Genomic DNA, 18,747 nt, shown 5'->3' with positions numbered 1-18,747 from the left:
CAGCGTGATGGAGCATGTGTGTTCCGACTGAAAGCAGAAACCCCAATAAAGCCACAACTACACAAAGCAAGACTCCAGCTGAGGCATAACAGTGTAGGCTATGCACAGTGACAGGCCACATTATTATTTATGCACACTCATAAAGGGAGAGGGTAAACTCTTCATAAATCACTCGGGGCCTGAAAGGCCTTCGGGGAAGACGAGGGGAGGGAACGAGCGGAAGGCGACGGGGAAGAGAGCGAGGGTTGTGGGTGACGAGGGAGCTCCAGGCCTCAAATTTCCCAGGTCAGCAACGGGAATATCAAAACCAGCTCGTTCATCATTCCCACAGTGAAAACACATCACATCGGCTCCTGCTGCACATCTATCGAAACGCCACACACTGGCCCACAAACATACACAGGACCAGGCGGTCCCTCTGCGCTCGAAGTCATAACCTCTTTCTCGTAAATGTGCGCAGGCTGCTACATGTACACACAAACACAGGAAGAAATGACATGTTCCAAATCTCCTCCCCAAAAAGTCACAGCCAGAGCCCAATAATCAGCTTTCCCTTCCCTGTGGCCGTTGCACAGCCACCTGCTTCTTCCAGCCTTCCCTCGCTCCCTCCCTCCTTCCTCTCGGGATCTGACGGAGAAATGGAAGGAGTGATTAACTCGGAGCTGCGAGGCTGGCGCCCTCTCACCTGTGGCTCTCCCCTCCGCCGCCTGCTCCTCCTCCTCCTCTTCATATTTCCATCCGCCTTCCCTTGACATTACACTCACACGCCTCTTATTTTTATTCTTCTCCTTTTCCAAGACATGTTTGGGATGTATCGCAAAAAGAAATGAATGACATAGTCAGAATTTTCTTTCCGACTTCATCTTCAATTTAAAGCAGCTCTATATTTGGTATATGTATGTATTTTCTGTCTAGTTACATTCTTATATGGATGGACAATGAATGCTTCTCCATGCTTTAATGTTAAGTCAATATCGACCTAATAAAGCTTGTGTGACCAGGTGGGGAAGGGTGCAATGAACAAAAAAAAATTTCAGGTGAAGTGCTTTTTTCCCACTCTTCTAAACACCTTTTAGGCTGTGAGTGATGTAGGTTCTCCATGGCAACCAGAGGTACTAAATGTCAGCGGCAAAAAGGCTCATATATCTGCATCGGCAAGCTCAGCTGAAAGCAGAGGAATACACTTTAGACTAGAAATGTAACATAAATGCAACCTGATGCAGTTTAGCCAATATGCATGTTTACTTTCCAACTATATTGGAGTTGATATAAAGGGAATAAAGCAACGTATGGAATCACTTATTGTTACAAGTCACAGCTTGATAGGGTGCCAGCACACAGATTGACATTCTGATGACGACTAGTGATAAAGACAAACCTTTCCTATACGGTGATATCTGTCACTTTTTCTATCCATATGTGTCAGATTCAAGCACACCAATAATGCTGGGGACCAATTCAGACGCATTACCGAACCCCAGAACTCCATTCATTAGGCCAATCAGTTAGGCGATGAGGCCGAGAGGCAGCAAAATTGAATGATAATACCAACAATGAATGTGTGTATATGAATTAAAGTGTGGCATTGTGAGCAGCACAATGGAAGCAGATGTGGCTTCGGCTGTGTAATTGTGGTGGGGAATCATTAAATATTTAACCTAAATGAGGTGGATTTGGGATTTGCAAGCATTTATGCTTTGGTTGAAAAAGTACACACTGTGACACACAAACAAGCACGACAGGCTGAGATCAAATTAGATCAACACTAATTTGAGTTATTAGCATTTAGAGCGAGCAGAGGAAGAAACTAAAATAAAAAAAGCACCAAATGCTGATAAAAATGCACCTATATGCTGAACTCTGGGGTAATGCTACGTTGGGGAAACAGATGGTGTGAGTTCAGAGAGCAGATCTGCTTTAAACAAATTGATCTATAATTGATCATTAGCTGGATGTGATTAGCTGCTCTGCGGGTTGCTCAGCCAAAATCAAAGCTAACTGGAGAAGCTAATTTTGACAACATGAAGCTGCAGCTTCAGAAAATCGTTATTTTGACTGCTCTACTGTTTTTATCTTATTTTTATGTCGTGTAATAGACCAACTAAAAATAGCATGTAATGATGAAGCTGAAGGAAATTATCCATAGTTTTTTTTTTTATTATTTTATGACTTAAAATACAAAACATTTGGCGTCCATTTGTATTCAGCCTTCAGCAAGAGGAGTCCAACGTTAAAAAAAATAAATAAAAAGTGCTTTTTGGCACTAGCAAGCCGCTCCCTTCAGTTCCTCCTTCGTTAAAACAACATCAGAGGACGAAGGCCTTGAATCTTCGACGGCAGGGGTCGCACAAATTTATGCAAAAGAAAACTGAAAGTAGCCTTATCCCGACTGAAACCCAGGGCGTTTGCTTCACTGAACTGACAAATCACTTTGGAGAGGTGCCATTATTCAAAGTCAAAAGGTAACGCAATGGATCATATAGAAATTAAAATCCTAAGTGTGACTTTATGAGAGAAACCCAATGCGCATGAAAGTTAAACGAAAAAGCAGACTGGCACGGCAAGAATCCTTTCTCCTTAAGCCTTCATTGAGTTCGCTCGATGTAATTACAATCAAACCAGGTTTAGCCGAAAGTGTGTTTGAGAGCAGCTGAGTGCAGAGGGTATAGGGAGGGGGTTAGTTAATTGAATATAATCAGATGGAGAGCTGTTGTGGAGCTCAGATGGGAGGGCTGCATCAAGGTCGACCTGATGAGATCTGATCCAATCAGCTCAAGGGAGCGAATCCCGTCGGGTGAACCTCTCCAGTCGGATCCGATCGAATACGCAGGGAGTAATCTGGTAGAGATGATCCAACTTTACTCAATGGGAAAAAGGTGGAAAAAAAAAAAACAAAAAAAAAAACAAGACAAACCTGCCGCAAATTTGTTATGAATATTCAAATGTGTCGTATGGATTGCAATGTGAACTTAAGAGTGGGTATGGATTCTGATTAGGCTGCCACTCGTGTCACATTTTTTAATCAGCGCACTCGAGCCCCGCGCTCCCCCCCGTTCATCACCGGCCATTCACGCGGTCGGCGCCGAGTTACAGGACCATTCAGACGCCAGTCAACCGGCGGCTTGCCGTGGCGTGTGATTGAGAAGGAGAGAGGGCGAGGGAGCGAGATGTCACAGAGCATCAAAGGCTAATCAAGCACGTCTGAGCCTCGCAATCACATCCCATTCAGCTAACATTTCCCCCCCCCGTCTCCCCCTCCAGCAGGTTAGCACATTTAAGTAATGCTTCATTGTTGCCTGTCGGGGGGGGAGTGACATTTGACTTGTAATTAATGACTGCAGACAAAATTTAAGCAGCAGAGTTCACCTGCAGCTGCTGGAAATGAAATATGAAAAAGCGTGATTTGATTTTTTTTTTTTTCTTCTTTTAATTTCAAGAGCAGAAAGGTTAGAATTGATTTATACCTGATGGACTTCTTTAAATGTAAAACTTTTTTTTTTTTAAGCATTGCTTTAAAGAGTTAGATGAAGAGTTGAACCGGAGACATTTCAGAAGGAGATCGTCTGGGATTTGAACCATCACATTTAAATTTGGCCAACCAGAGGGAGCCACTGGAGACGCCTTGTAGGTGCTGTGATTAAAAAGGCTAATTAAAAAGGAGACAGGAAATCATTCCAGTTTCTTTTTTTTTTTTAATAATAAATTTCCCATGAAATTAAATGTTATTTGCATGTTCTGAATGGGGAGTTTTTTTTTTAACCACAGGCCTTTTTTTGAGAAATTTGCTTGAAAATTATATGCTCAAAATGAACTGAAATGAACTACTTGGATTGTTCTGATATCAAAATAAAAGGAAACAATCTAGAGGTCTAAAAATGATTAAGTTAGTGAGTGGCAATAGATTAATATGGCACACAGAAAACAAACCTCCATCTAAAAAAAATAACCCATATGTTTCTCAGCGGTATTAGTTGATACAAATGCAGGTGAAACTTCCACATTGGCCATTTTGACACCATTTGAAAACTACGGGTTTTTCTTAGGTTCTTTTCACATCTCAGCACAGACAGTCATTCCAACCAATAATGCTTTTTGAGACAAAATAAGAGTTAAAATATTGCAAACATATACTGAAGTGTTCACTTCTCCTGTCAAACGTCATAAGTTTCTCTGGACTCCATTGGTCGATATGAATGATTAACACATCAGGGTGAAGAGAATCTATAAAGGTGTCAACAAAACTCATCTAGTCGACATTGTTCACCAATCAGATTGAGGGAAGTAAAGCAAGAGAATGTACAGGAAGCCCAGCACTCTGAGGCTCAACAAGTTGTCTGTTATGTTTCCTGTTTTTCCTGCTCTGATTAGCTTCCTCCCTGTATCTGACTGAGCCCAGGAAAAAAAATCAAAAATTAATTTCACCTCACCCTATTTTGATCACACATGACTGTGTGAATACTGTGAACCCAAAACATTTTTCTTTTAAGAGCAGAAATTATATCTACATTACTGGTGGGAGCACATATCTCATCATATCATAATGTTATGCCAGACTGCTGTAAAGAAAAATTAAAAAAAGGATGCAGCAGATGGCTTAAATGTGAAGTTGAACCTAGACATTTAAATGTATTCAATGCATTTAAACGTCTAGGTTCAACTTCACTTCCTCACTGTGAAGTTAAATCAAACTGAACGTCTCGTTTTAGGTTAGAATTGTGTGTGGATTACAATAATTAATTTTTTTCTAATTGCTAAATGTCAGAAATCAAATAACAAAAACCAAAAAACTTGTGAAGATGCTGGCTACGACTGGTAGGCATTATTATCCAGTGACAAGTGTACTCTACCAACGTGGGCTGAAAGGTCACTCAGGGAAGAGGAAGCCAGAAACATAAACATATTGCTGTGCAAACAGGGACACAAAGTGTTGATCTCAGTCCAATGGAGAAGTTGTGGGTAGATTTCAAAAGTGAGAAGCTCATAGATGGAAACCCAAAACTTTCAATCAAAAGTCACAATTCAAAAGCAACGCTCCCAAAAATTGAGGAAATGTCTGTAAACTTGTGATTTTGAAGAATAATTTGGTAGAGTATCTGCTTTAACCAATAAACCTCCAGCTGCCAGTCACACATACAACAATGCTGCATCGATATAATAGACTCAGCAGTGACCTGGAGTGGTCCGTCTCCACGCCGCTCCTTTGTGTGGTCACACCTGAAGCAACAACCTTTTCGTCTTCCCCGCATTCATCTGATTGATACTAATATTCATCAGCAGGCTGGTGGCCCGTGTCTCAAGATGGGGGGTTAACGAACACTTTGTCCGCGCACGCCGCTGTGTGTGTGCGCGAGCACGCCGCAGATGCAGGGGGCCCGAGCTGTAATCAAATCACAGCCGCCCCCTCATCTCCGCCCTCATCAACCACCAGTGGCGTCTCCTTGCGTACGCGCCAACACGGTGCCCCGCGGGCTGCCACTGGAGTTCAGCACAGACGCGGCGGACAGCTAAAACGTGTCTGTGCGCTGAATAATAGTCGAGGGTTTGCCCAGATAAAGAGGTCTGGACTCGCGGCAATGCCGAGCACTAGGAGTACAAATAACTAACCATTATCTCTCATTAGCATCCGTGGCTAACACAGGGCCCACGCTGAGCGGCGGAGGGCCCTCACGCTGGGCCCACTCCTGTATGATTGATGGCAAAACAGTATCGGCCACAATAACAAGACAAAAAAACAAAGCGCTAACAATATATCTGCTGGAGGAGGCGAGGTAATAAAAATGTAGACAAACAAAAGGAAGTGGGGCTAATCAAGAATGCCAGGCGCAGCTCATTAATCTAGGAGAGCCGACGCCGTTTTGAGGACTGGAGATAAAGTCCAATGACTGGCAACTTGGGAAGATGACGGAGGCTTGTCCTCTTTCAGCTGCTATCCTTTCATCAGCTGCTAAAACAAAAAGGATAAAATGGGAGGGGAGCCGGAAAAGAGGAGGGGGCTGAAGCTCATCCAAACATTTCACTAAGGTAATGATCAATTAAACTGAAACCAATTATTCGAGCTTTTATTTCTACAAATGTTGATGTTTTCAAAGTTTCTCAAAATTAGAAAATGAAGGCTCTCAACAAATAAATGTAAGGGGAAGACTGTGGACTTCCCCATTACCCGATAGCCAATTATTTCATTAAATTAATGAAATAAATTAACTATCGGAAGAAATTGTGTTAATTGGCGTAAAGTTAATGTATAGGAGGAAGTCCAACAGCATTTTAGAAACAAAATATAACTTAAAGTTGTCTATTTTTCATCACTTTTGCACCTCTATGAGCTGCTTTTCTTTTTTTTTTTTGCTCCTATGGAGCCTGTTAATATTTATCATTCACCACGCATCAGTTCAGACCTGCTGGGGCACGAATAGTCATCTGGCTGTCGGTGAATTTCTTATATTTAAACAGAAAATGTTATCTCATAATGACCAGTGTGTTTAATACACTGCTGCTGTAGATACACAAACATGACTGACCTTTTTTTAAGTTTCTCATAAACATCATAGCGTCAATCCTTAAGATGCTTCGCCATGTTTGTAGAGCTGCTCAGCTTTGGAGCCGCCACCCTGCAGAACAGCTTGCATAAAGGCTTACCCAAAGCTTTCCCTGCTAGTCTTCTTTGTAGCAAATGCTGCAAACAACACTAGAGGTCACAAAGTTTCTAAGGAGTTTTAACCTTTCAGGGCCACCTCACCGTTTTGACTGTCAGCCTTGCGTAGCGCAAAACGATTTGGCAAATTGACTCACTTTGTTTTGAATTTGAAGCAAATTATCATCAGAAAAAGAAAAGCTCTCTTTTTGTATTGCTTATGTTGAATAATTGATCATTTTTGAAAGCGCTGATTGAGATGCACCCGAGAGCTGCTGGTTAGAGTCAAGCATTTATTCAGCCATGTCTGTAATCACTTAAAAAAAAAATAAAAATTAAGAACATCAGGTAACATATGTGGCCAAATTGATTCTAAAAGCCAGACAAGAGTTATGGTCTAAAAAGAAAACTAAAGCAATAAAGCCTGTGACTCAGAAGCAAATATTTTTGGAATGATATAATCCAAGAACATAGAGTGTTAGTCAAAAATGGTAACACTACCAAGATTGTCAACATCTAAACAAAGATCCAGCCTAAAACAACAGGTATAACAGCATTACAGAAGATTGAATATTCAATTTCCTTTTTGCTTTCATGTGACCAAATGTTTACAACTCATGATTCATCCAGACTCCAAACCTGTGAGTATGGATCGTGGAAGTTTGACATAATATCTGTGGGATTTATTTTGAGACAAAGAGGACAAAAATGTACACTGCAGCAGGAAGGACAATCTGGAACAGAACAAGCATGACAAATCAAGAAAAATAATCTTCTTGTCATGTTTTGTATTAAAAAATTACAGTACAAGGAATGCTTAGATTTACAAATATTGTCCCTGTCATTCTGCCAGGCTGAAACAAAAAAAGTCAAGAGTCCACTGCAGGCTCCATCCCCTCCAGTAACGACAGATAATTTTCTGTGATTTACTGTCCCACAGTAAAGCAACATCGCCGTCACAGCAACAGCTCATCTTTCCACACTGAGCTGTCCATCAGGTGTCAACGTAAAGTGTGTCGTCCTCACCTTCTCTCTGTCTTCCACCAGATCACTGAGCAGGTCGTCAATGTCCAAGATCCCTCCATCCGTGTACTCCAAGTGGTGGATGTTCACAGGAACCTCTCCATGTTGCTGTGGGGGGAAATATATAATAATCACCACAAGACATTTGAATAAACACTACCAAATCTTAAAATTAATAGCGGGTGAGTCCATTACATCCATAAAGAAATTTAAACTCCAGAAAAGTTGTGTGTGTTTTTCCTTCAAAGGACTGTAAAATATAAAAAGTATCCAGGTTCTTTTATTTTTCATTTAATCTGGTGAGTTATTAAGAACAAATTCTTATTTGCAATAACAACGACAAGGGAAGGACACGGGAAGATCAAGCAGCACACAGATGGATGACAGATTTATTTTTGAATCAACAGAAAATGAAGTAATTACAAAAAAATATATCCATATTCTCCAAATAATCTTCCTCTGACTTCACTTACCAAGTGTATAAAAATGCATTCTGCTTGCTGGTGTTTCTGGACTGAAAATACCAGCTTGTCCTTAGAATAGATGCATTTCAGACTCAAGAAAGTGAAGCACAAAAAGGTGGGTAAAAAACATAAAGGCAGAAGTTGTTGAAAACTCTGATGTGTAACATTTTATCTGTTCCCAGAAGTCTCTGGTGTTATTATTGGAACATGTTGGACGCCAGGAAGCCCTCTCCATGTTTGGGGGTCGCAGTCCAGAGTTCTCCAATTACCTCTGGGAACACTGAAGACTCACATTTCCATAACTTCTTCATTTCATCATCCTCTGTATTTCTGGAGCTTTACATCTTCATTATGCTGCCGTCGTTTGGGATTGCTTCATCTATAACTTTCGTCACTTTCTGTGGTTTGACAGCAAATCAATGTCCAGTTGTTTTGCCTTAGCCACTTAGTTGGGCAATAGCCTCATCATTCTTCACCACCTTTACAGGTGAAGCCTGGAAAACTGCAGCCAAAGCAGCTTTAGCTCTAGGAAGACTTTCCACAAGTCTTAGGAGCATCTTTATGGGAATTTCTAGACTATTTTTCCAAGTGTGTTTCTAAGGTCAGCATTTGAAGGTGAAGATCTTGCGATCTCTGCTTTCATCCATGTCACTGGATGAGTCCAATGACATGGATGTCATTGGAGCCGTGTTGGAACATGAAGAGACCTTTCCCAAATTGTAACCATAAGGTTGTGGACGATATTACATGAAGCAATAAGAGTTGTCTTCACCAAAAGGAAATTAAATAACCACTTTGCTGAAAAGTAACTTATTCACCAACACCAACACTTGACATACAGCTGATAAGCAAAAGTGGTTCTCATGGTAATTTCCAAACAGAGACAATGAGGTCTTTGTTTGCAATGGGTTCCTCAAATGCCAACCACCTTCAGTGCTGCTGTGTGGCTGATGTTCTTCTGGTTTCAAATTCAAATTCAAAAATACTTCATCGATTCCAAAGGGCAATTATTTAATTATTATTTAAACACTTTGCCGAATAGGTAAGGGTTTCTGAAGCAAAACCTGAACACAACACCATACCTGCTCCATGACGCAGCATGTAGAGAGTATCTACAGCGGTTGTGGTATGAGATAGAGGTGGAGATAAACGTTCAGGTTTTTTTGTTCCGTGGGAAGTGTGGGCACATTCCCGAGCAGGTCAAGAGTACACACCCAAACAGAGACAAATAAAAGAAAAAAAAAAAAAGAATGAAGTCAATTCATTTTTGATTGCGCCACAATCTGGAATCCGTTTACCCCAGAAAAAAAAAAAAACAGAGAAGTTCACGAACAATGAAAGCTTCTTCTTTTTGTGACCCAGGTCTATAAATGCACAAGCGTTTCATGCAGCTGAAGAAGATTTTGCTAGAAAAAAATATAAACCAGAAAACAAAACAAGGTAATGTCAGTAGAATTCATAGGAACAATTTACACTTACAAGCAAAATGTGAGCAAAGCAAATAAATCATATGAGTTCATAATGTTTGCAGAAGTAAATGGCCTCTTAGAAACCATACATACAAATACAAAGAGTAATACACAAACGCATTAGCAATTAAATTAGTTTATATGGGCTGTAAGCCTGGGACGCTAAGCCCTATTTTGATTAGCTTCATCCCAGCGCTTCTGCGTCTCAATGCTAAAATAGAGGATTTTGAATTTTTCCACAATGTGCATCTCTCAAATCAAATTGCTGGCGTTTTAGATTTATCAACAGAAAGAAAAGCCTTTTTCTCAGTGCTACACCGCCATAGCCAAAGCACCTAGCCTCAGCTAGTAGCTAAATACACAGTAGGTTTCAGACAAACAGGTTTATGGTGTGGTAAGCCAGGGTTCAGGTTAGCTAGCTGGAATGTGAGAGCATCAACTAGACAGACAAAAAGGAAAGAAAAGGCTGAAAGCAACAAGCAAAGCCAAGAGTGAAGATTAGTTTTGAACAGTTCATTTATTCATACTTAAACGTAGTACCAGTCACTGGAAATTACAAAATTCTCTATGTATTTATCTACTTTAACTACCTTCAGCTAGCGCATAATAGTAGCAGGTATGTTTCAAAAAGGGCAACTAGACATAGTATTCCCAGCTGGCTGGAAAAGCAGGTCCAACTAGACTGTCTCCCAGCATTCTTCCTCTCCTAACCAGCCGTTGATGCCCTGTAGACGCAACATTTGCACTTTTGGCATAAGGCCACACAGTCATCACGAGTGTGGATATGGCACTAATTTTGGTCTTTTAATTATGCATTTCAACAATTTGAGTGGAATGAAACGATATTAATGATTTTTTGTAAAACAAGGCGCTAAAGATTGAGCTGTTTTTGAACTTTTCTTTAATCCAAAATGTATGAAAAACTGAGCTGTTAGCATGACATGACAGCAACAGACTTCAGTCAGAGGCCTCTTCAGATTTGTTGCAAGACTGACTGCTACCTCAGATCCTCCCTGTCCAAAGAATCCCCATTAACAACTCTGAAGATACTTGCAAATATGATTTTCAACAACATTTAATTTCCCTATAGAATAAACAGATTATTTTTGTATCAACAGTGCTCAATGCTTCAATATGACAGGACAGCCCCACAGCATGATGCCGTCACCATCATGTTTGACATTTAAGACAACGTTCTTTCATTCGAAAGCCTCACCTTGACTCCTCTTATGCCAATAACGAGTGGATATACAATTTTAACCAAAGCTGTAAGGCAGGAGGAATCTTAATTGTCTGCTTTGGGATGACGACATATCACACGGCTTAATGGAAATAAAGAGGAATGAGTGTGCTTTTCAAGAAGAGGGACTTCACCAGATCACAGGATTAAAGCAGAAGATTAATGCTCCAGTGTTAATGAGGATCACCTCTGCAGGAGAGTTTAAGCAAACCCCAGATAAACACTCTTTTCTCCATCCAACAGTGAATACATGTCACTTTCCAGGAAAAAAAAAAAACTGCAGGGAGGAAAAAAAAAAAAGGGGGGGGGGAATAAAAAAGTTCCTCTGAAGTTCCTCAGACTGAATCCCTTGTAATACCTTCACTATCCCCAGAAAATAAATAACAAAAAGGAGCTGAAACTCAGTCAACTGCAGAGGAGAATTACCATGGCGGTTAGAAGAGTAAACTCCCTGCAAATTACACTCCTAAGTCCCCCCCATCATTTAGAAGTGATATCTCTCCTTCCTCTCCCACCCACCGCACACACTGGCGAGCAAAACACGTCATCCCGAGAGGGCGACGGCGCGCTGGAGCGATTAGTGGAGCTAAATTCTGTGAAGCGCTGGTGCTATTTCACACTTTGATCCTCAGAAGAATGTGTCATTATGAAGCTGTAAGAGCACGGTGTGGGCTTAGCTGTGATTAAAAAAAAAAAATTATTCCTTTAATGAACGCGTCAATGAGGACTTATTCTCAAGTTGGGCCAATTGATGGTGGTGTGTTTAAAGGCGAGAGAAAAACAGAGATGATGAAAAGATGACAGTGAAATGTGGGGATTGAAAAAAAAAATACCCAGTTTTTATTAAAGCTATATATGAAAGATTCTGTTGCTTTTACAAACCTTTACATGAACTCAAAAATCTAATTGTAATGTTTTTTACTGTAATTTAATTATTCATTACGTTTGATTTATTCACATTTCTGTTAATCTGGAAGTAAAAAGTTTTCTGTATTTTCACAATACATCACCTACACTGAAATATTTCTGTTTAAAAACTGAAATCTTACGTATTTTTACTGTATATCTGACTAAAATTGACATGATCTCTTATCAGCCAACAAGGAATCATATCTGCTTTATAATGTCGCGTGCCACCAGCTGTCCGTCCATTAGACAGAACAGCGCTATCTCTAACTTTTGCAAACAATGTCTGCGTGAACACATCAGACATCCAGCGAGGTCAAAAGCTGACACAAAACATGCAGAGGAGGAGAATCGGCAGCAGGCTGGAAGGGTTACATTGAACAGTAAAAACGCACTCTGCATAGCTGAGCTGCGAGACACAAAACCCGACAACGCTGGACGACAAACGGGAAGAGAGTTCGCAGCTCGTTTAGCGAGCCGTCACTGTTGAATTGATGTAGCTGTTTTAGTCTGAGCTGAACCTTGTCCACTTCCGCAGAGAAGTAGGAACTCTGAGTCTGCTGACCTTCAAGGCAAAAAAAAAAAAAATCCAACACGGTACAGGATGTTTATTTTAATATTTAGTTTGGTACACCTGGTGAGATACAAAGAGCTGTTTGAGGCCTTCAGAGAGAAGATTATATCCGTCTAATTAAAATTGGATGCTCAAAATGAATGCCAACGTACCCAGGTGTAACTCGCCAAGCAAGTTAATCTTGTGAGCAGGCCGCAAGATGTCAAAAGAAGTTACCAAAACCCTAAAATGTTTTCACATAATAGGTTTTTATAAATCACACTCAGAAAAACGGCTGATCAATTTCTACTTTTATGGGAAATGTGCAAAAAAAATAAAATAAAAATTCACAAGAGCTTTTGCTAAGCTAGAAATAAAAACATTTTGTTTAATTTAAAAAATGGTTATTGATTAAAATCATTTCTTTTTCCCTGAATTCAATAGAACCGAATGTCAGACCTTCACATTTCTGTGAAACATCTAGTTTATGACCTTAATATTTGAACTTTCAGACATCCTTCATCCTCTCAGTTTAGTTCAAGAGATTTCTGCCATGTTTTGCTTCTTTTTGATTGTGTGATTGCAGACAAAACTTATGGAGAATTCCTCCATATACTGATTTCCCACTTTCATACCAAAAAACAAAAACGTTCTTTTGTACAGAGCTTCATATATCATAACATCCTAGGTGTAAACTCCACACACTCCCACAATCTTCTATTCCCCCCCCATCTTATGCAGCAGAAACATTTCTACGAACTTCATCACCACTCAGATAATGTGCAAATGCATGTCTTCCAGATTACACTTTATAATAAGCTATACAGTTTCCTCAACAACATGGCAATGAAAGTAGCTGAACGTGAGGCATAGCTGAGAACACGTTTGAATAAACTGCTAATTAGCACGGTCTACACACGGCATTGTGGGAAAGCTCAGCGGGACTCTGCAGAATGCACATCCACACGCCTGCGGTGATTATCTGCAGGTTCTTGATGCTGTCCCTGCTGTCAGCGGAGAGGTCAGCGAGTGGAGAAACGTGCAGCTAATGCCGGCGCTAAATGGGTTCTGCTGGCAGCTAATCTGCTCCCATCTCTTGGAGTCGAGCCGGACTGTCCTTACGCTGCGCAGAGGCCATGGACTGCTGAGTCAGTGTCTTGCATCCGCAGCTAATTAACATGCTCTGTGAAAAGCAATCAAGGCCCGGGTGCATTCTAATCACACGGTCGCGTTTAGCCCGGTGCAGCTTGTGCGCCGCAGCGTGTCGCACTCAGAGTCAACAGGGACCCTCTGGGCGAAGAGGGCTTGGCTGCTGCTGTTGGTGAAGCAAACACTCCACAGCTCAGGGGATCACTGAGAGGGATGAGCGCTGCCGTGCGTGTGTGTGCGTGTGTAGCCATCTAGGTGTGCCATCCAATCGCTCCTTCTATCCATGCTTCCAAGGCTTCTCCGAACCGGAAACTCGGCGCCCGAGGGAGGGAGAGTGGGCAGGCTGAGCGGGCACCAGCCAACCGATAAGAACGGGGGGCCTGTCACCAATCCTAATCCCCAATCACTCACAGGACAAAGCCTCCTGTCCACCACGCACCTCTCCAGCTGCGGCCACATTGAAGACATCAAACGGAAAACTTCCACCTGCCCGCCGAGATATCGGGGCTTAAACCAGGAGCTATTGTACAGGTAGACAGCAGAGTCTGCCGCCAGAACCACGCGCATCCTCGTCGAGACACACGCCAGCACGCTATCACGCAAGGACAGCATGCACGCAAGCCGCTGATTAATAAAAAGGTCAGCCTGGCAGGATGATTAATGTTGGGAGAGATCGCAACGGTGAGGATGCAGAAGACTGAGGAGTTGTGTCTTTGTGTGGATGTAAACATCCTTGCAGGGTTTCCTACGCATCGTTTAAGGAAAAACTCCAGATCTAGTTCTTTATATGCTTTAAAATACAAAATGGAGACAGTCACTTTAAATTTACGGACAGTGTTTCTACAGCCGGTGGGTTTTAAATGCGCTACAAAAAGCTACAAAAACAACAAACTGGAAGTGAGCAAACGAGGAAGAAAGGTAGAGGGTACAGGAAAGCAAAGACTGAAGGAAGAAAACAAAGGAAGTACGCAGAGAAGAAAAGATGGAAATAATATAAAAAGAATTAGGGAAAAATGGAAGGAAAGCAGAACAAAATTTAAGCAATAGGGGAAGAGGTCTGGAAATGCAAATATTTTTCTATAACTTTCAAGGTGAGGCATCATTTTCCATCCTTTCCAGACCTGAATAATACTTCATATCCCATACTTTTCCCTTGATTCATTAGGAACTCTGTGTTCAGAAAGTCTCAATTACTTTTCAAAACAAGAGATAAGGACAGAAAAACGGTCCCATCCCCATCCCCCACGCCACACCCCATCCTGATCAGAGGGAATGAAGGCTTTGCTGCATCCTACAAATGCACCGTGGGTGGAGAACATCATGACTCACGCATAGAGTGGAACAATGTGGAAAAGGTTTAAAGAGATTTCTCCTCAAGATAATTACTAGAAACTTTCTGCAAACCACAGCTGTAATAAGACGCCCAGAAACCTGAACGCAAACCACAAGTTTCAGCTCAAAGTCAAAAACTTGCACTTTTCTAAGGGCTTTGTGACACCTGGATTAGCTACGACAAATGTGCAGTTTTGTCCTGTCAATGTTTACTTTCATCCATTTCAATTTGAAACCTAGAAGATTGGATAACTACTGAATTTAGAGCAACAGCTACAAATTGTGCAGATTTGGGATTTCTTATGAGTAGATTAGCTTTCACTGTTTGAGTAAATGCCCCTGTAATGACATTTAAACCAAAAAGAAGAAAAGAAGAAAGCCCAAAATGAGGACAAAACTAAATCTGACAGGTGGACTCACCTGAAGAGGATTTTGACAACTTTTACAACCCAAATCAAGAGCTGGTATGCTGAAAACACTTAAACCAAAATGACAAAATGATGTTTTTAAATCAATTGGTGCCAAAGTATCTGTTTAATGGTGTGAACTCTTATGTATGAAACAGGATTTCTAAAAAATGAAGAAAAAAAAATATCATACTTTCTTCAACAACATGACTTAAATATGACATTCTGAGATTGAAGTTGTGATTTTGAGGGGGAAAAGTCAGAATTCTGAGACTAAATAAAAATTAAACACCTGCCATGAAAAGTGGTGTGAACTTTGAGAGCCACTGCAAAGTAGTAGCAAATTTCCTCGTAATAATATTTAGAATACAAATGTTAAAATAAATCAATAAATAAAACTGGAGGAGTTAAAAGGAGTCCTGCAACTTTCTTTTTGAAATATTTTTTAAAAGACATACAACTCACTTTAAATGTTTTGTGGAAATAAAGTAATACTTTTCAAAATAAATAAAAATTTGCCAGAGAGGACGCCAATCAAAGCTGACAGCCAATGCTAGCTATGTTAGCTTTGAGAATAACTACAGCCGTTGGCGTGTCACGTGACCCAACACCTTGATTAAGGTATGAGAGGCGTTTGTTACAAAATGACAAGCACGACTGGAATGAAATAAAGTGTTATTGGAGCTAAACCATGCCTATAGTTATGTATATACAAACATTAATAAATAAGTGATGTTATTTTTTATTTTATTTTTTTTTTTAAAGAGGGCTTACCTGCTCTACTATCCTGCGGTACCTCCGTGTGGCTTGTTCGATTAATTCGCGGACGGTCCATCCAGCTTTACAGGGAACCACCACTGAGGTGTCCCCGAAAGTTACGGTAACTTTCATGTCAGCAACAACTTCTCACTGTAGTTTAAAAACAAACACGCGACAAGAGAATAAATTTAACCCAAGTTTGACAGGTCTGAGGAGCCGAAGCTGCTCCGTTTCAGAGGAAAAGCACCTGTCCGTCGAAACCCGAGCAACAGGTGCCTCGGGTCGGAGTGAAATCACGACAAAAAGGAACTTTTTCCGAGGTTACCGAGTTTTTCTGCTGAGCAAACCCCCAGAAAACATGTTGGTTTTTAACAGAGCTCGAAGAAAGCGGCGTTTAAGGCTGGAAAAAAGGGAGTTTTTGTCATGCTGAGCCGAGCGCTGTTACACCCAAACAAAACAAAGTGAGACGGAAAAACCCGGAAGAAATCACAGATACTCTGCTGGAAAGGATAGTGCGCTCCCACTGACACTACCCGCGTTTACCTGTGTGTGCTTTAGATATCCTTACGTCATATGTGCATAAAAGAAAATCTTTAAAAAAGAAAAAAAAAGCGTAATGTAAGTGTCGTGTTAACTAACTGAGGTTAGTGTAAATAAACATTCTTAGTAAATACTCAGTATATTTCTTTCTAATTTTCCCTTGTGAAGGTAAACTATTTCAGAATTTGTCACTTAATAACCACTAACCTCAACACATTTTGGTACATTTTTATAGACCAATACACATATAGCAATGATGTTTTTCAAAAAAAAAAATTTAGCAAATAAAATCCAGCAGAGTCCACATAGTTACAGCTGTGATGTCTTATTTTTCTGGCGATGGCCATGCCGCTCCTATTTCAAGTTGTTTACATCTTTAAAAAGATCTTTAAAAGCACACCTCTGCCTGCTCTCTAATCCTCCTGACACTCTCTCCACACTCATCACAGATTCTAATTACCTCACCATTACTCTCTGTCATTTTGTGTCATTAGGTTGTGTTGTGAAATTGCCTTTATGGATATTAGCAGCCGCTGACAGGCTCCTCTCCTGTGCCTCATATCCTCACATTGTTTGGTTTTTGCTCTCTGGGATTTCCTCCCCCATCACATCCGAGAGAGAGCTACCGTTGCAAATGGATTCATAATTGGGACAAGCACTTTTTCCCTCTTTTTTTTTTTGTTTGTTTTTTCTCCTCCCCCCCCCCCCCCCACTACCGGCATGCTTTGCACCCAAAATGTGCAGAGTGGAGCACCGAAAGCACTTCTTTTTTCATCTTATCCAGAGTAAACAAGGTAAATTTAATGAGCAAAGACAGGGAATGGGACAAAAAGAAAGAAAGAGGTGATCCGTAAATTAATAAATCACCATAAAAAAAATCCCCTGCATATTTGTCGGTAATCCCCTGAATTTTCCAGAATTGCAGCCCAGTTTAGCACAGATACCCAGAGGGTTCATGATGGCGGATAAACTCCCCTCGGCTGCTGACTCATCAGGCAGTGCAACTACTGTTTGGCACCACTTGGATCCACACATGCTGACTGCAGTCATATTTAATCAGCCAGCAGGAGCATGTGCATCTCCACGCTACGTCGTTGAAGGCTATACGACGTAGGGAGGTGAAAGATAGAACAGTTTAGTTTTATCTGAAAAAAAGCTGAACAGTCTGTTCTTTTATTTAAACGGTTATTTGTTCAAGGCTGGCAACCCAATTACATACCAAAAGAACTTCCCGAAATGTCAAGTTTCAAGTTTTATTGAAAGAGCTCTGAAGCTAACTCCACTTCCCCAAATGAGACACATGCAAACTTTTACCTTCTCCTGGACAGAGATTGTTCTAAATGTTTTATTGATAGAGGAAGTCAAGCAAATCCCCGTAGCAGACAAGCATTAAAAATGAAAAACCCTTTTTTAAATGTTAATGCATTGTTACTTTTTTATTGCTTGCAGATAAAAATAGATATAAGCTTTATATTTTGCTATACTTTGGTGTATTTCTCTCACATCTGAGCAGGACTGGATTCCCTTTCATGGCTCAAGTGAAGGATAAACTGAGAATGAACTTGATATTGGAGCTTTTATTGTTACGATCTTGCATGCTTTGAGACTTTAACCAATATATGCATGAGACAAACTCATACTATTGAGTTACTATTGAGGGCATTTATTCATCAGGGAAAATAAACCTGTGTTTAAAAATGTTTTAGCAAAATAATTCATATCAGTTATTGCAGCCTATAAATACCTGAGATATGTTTTTTTTGTATACTGTTTTAACATGCTAAATCAAGCAAGTTGGCTCACATTAACTTACACCTTTGTTAAGAATAAATAAATTCTGTTTTTTTCCTTCTATCTCTTTTAGCTAGTTGCTTAGCTAAACCTAAAGGAAATGACGTGTTAGCTAACATTGGCAAGTTAGAATATATATATCCAAGGATACTAGTTTTAGCTAGCATGCTTGCTTCAGCATGTTGCCTAACACTTGGAAGCTGGTTAGCTTTTTTTTTTTTTTTTTTTAAAGATTTTTGTTGTGCCAGTGGGTTTTATTAGCAGTATTAGAATGGAAATTGATGGAAAGAGGAAGGCAGAAGACAGAAAATGTCCCAACATTGTGAATTGAACCTCTGAACACAGACGGCTACATCAAAATAGCTTTTGTCTGAAGGGTTCTCGCGCTACCTCTCAACATCACACCGCAATTATTTATGTTCTAAAATTTGCTAAAATGCTACATTTTGCATGTTAGCTAACACTGGCAACAGTATTTACAAA

At 40.5% G+C, this 18,747-nt stretch overlaps 1 protein-coding gene across 1 annotated transcript in view; it reads right to left on the bottom strand.

Annotated features, from left to right (window-relative positions):
- The window catches only part of pard3ba (par-3 family cell polarity regulator beta a), a 126,683-nt gene extending 110,198 nt beyond the window's left edge, over positions 1 to 16,485 (bottom strand). The window contains exons 1-2 of the mRNA XM_088013764.1: positions 15,949 to 16,485; positions 7,658 to 7,762 (exon numbers count right to left, since the gene is read on the bottom strand). Coding sequence (XP_087869890.1) covers positions 7,658 to 7,762; positions 15,949 to 16,065 — 222 coding nt within the window. The 5' untranslated portion in view covers positions 16,066 to 16,485. The remainder of the gene's footprint in view (positions 1 to 7,657; positions 7,763 to 15,948) is intronic.
- Between the last annotated feature and the right edge of the window lie 2,262 nt (positions 16,486 to 18,747).

Source organism: Poecilia mexicana, unplaced genomic scaffold (assembly GCF_051168715.1).
Source record: "Poecilia mexicana isolate PSO_F unplaced genomic scaffold, ASM5116871v1 scaffold_2, whole genome shotgun sequence".
Lineage (NCBI taxonomy): Eukaryota > Metazoa > Chordata > Actinopteri > Cyprinodontiformes > Poeciliidae > Poecilia > Poecilia mexicana.
The sequence above is the reverse complement of the archived record's forward strand: the minus strand, read 5'-3'. Positions and strand labels throughout refer to the sequence as shown.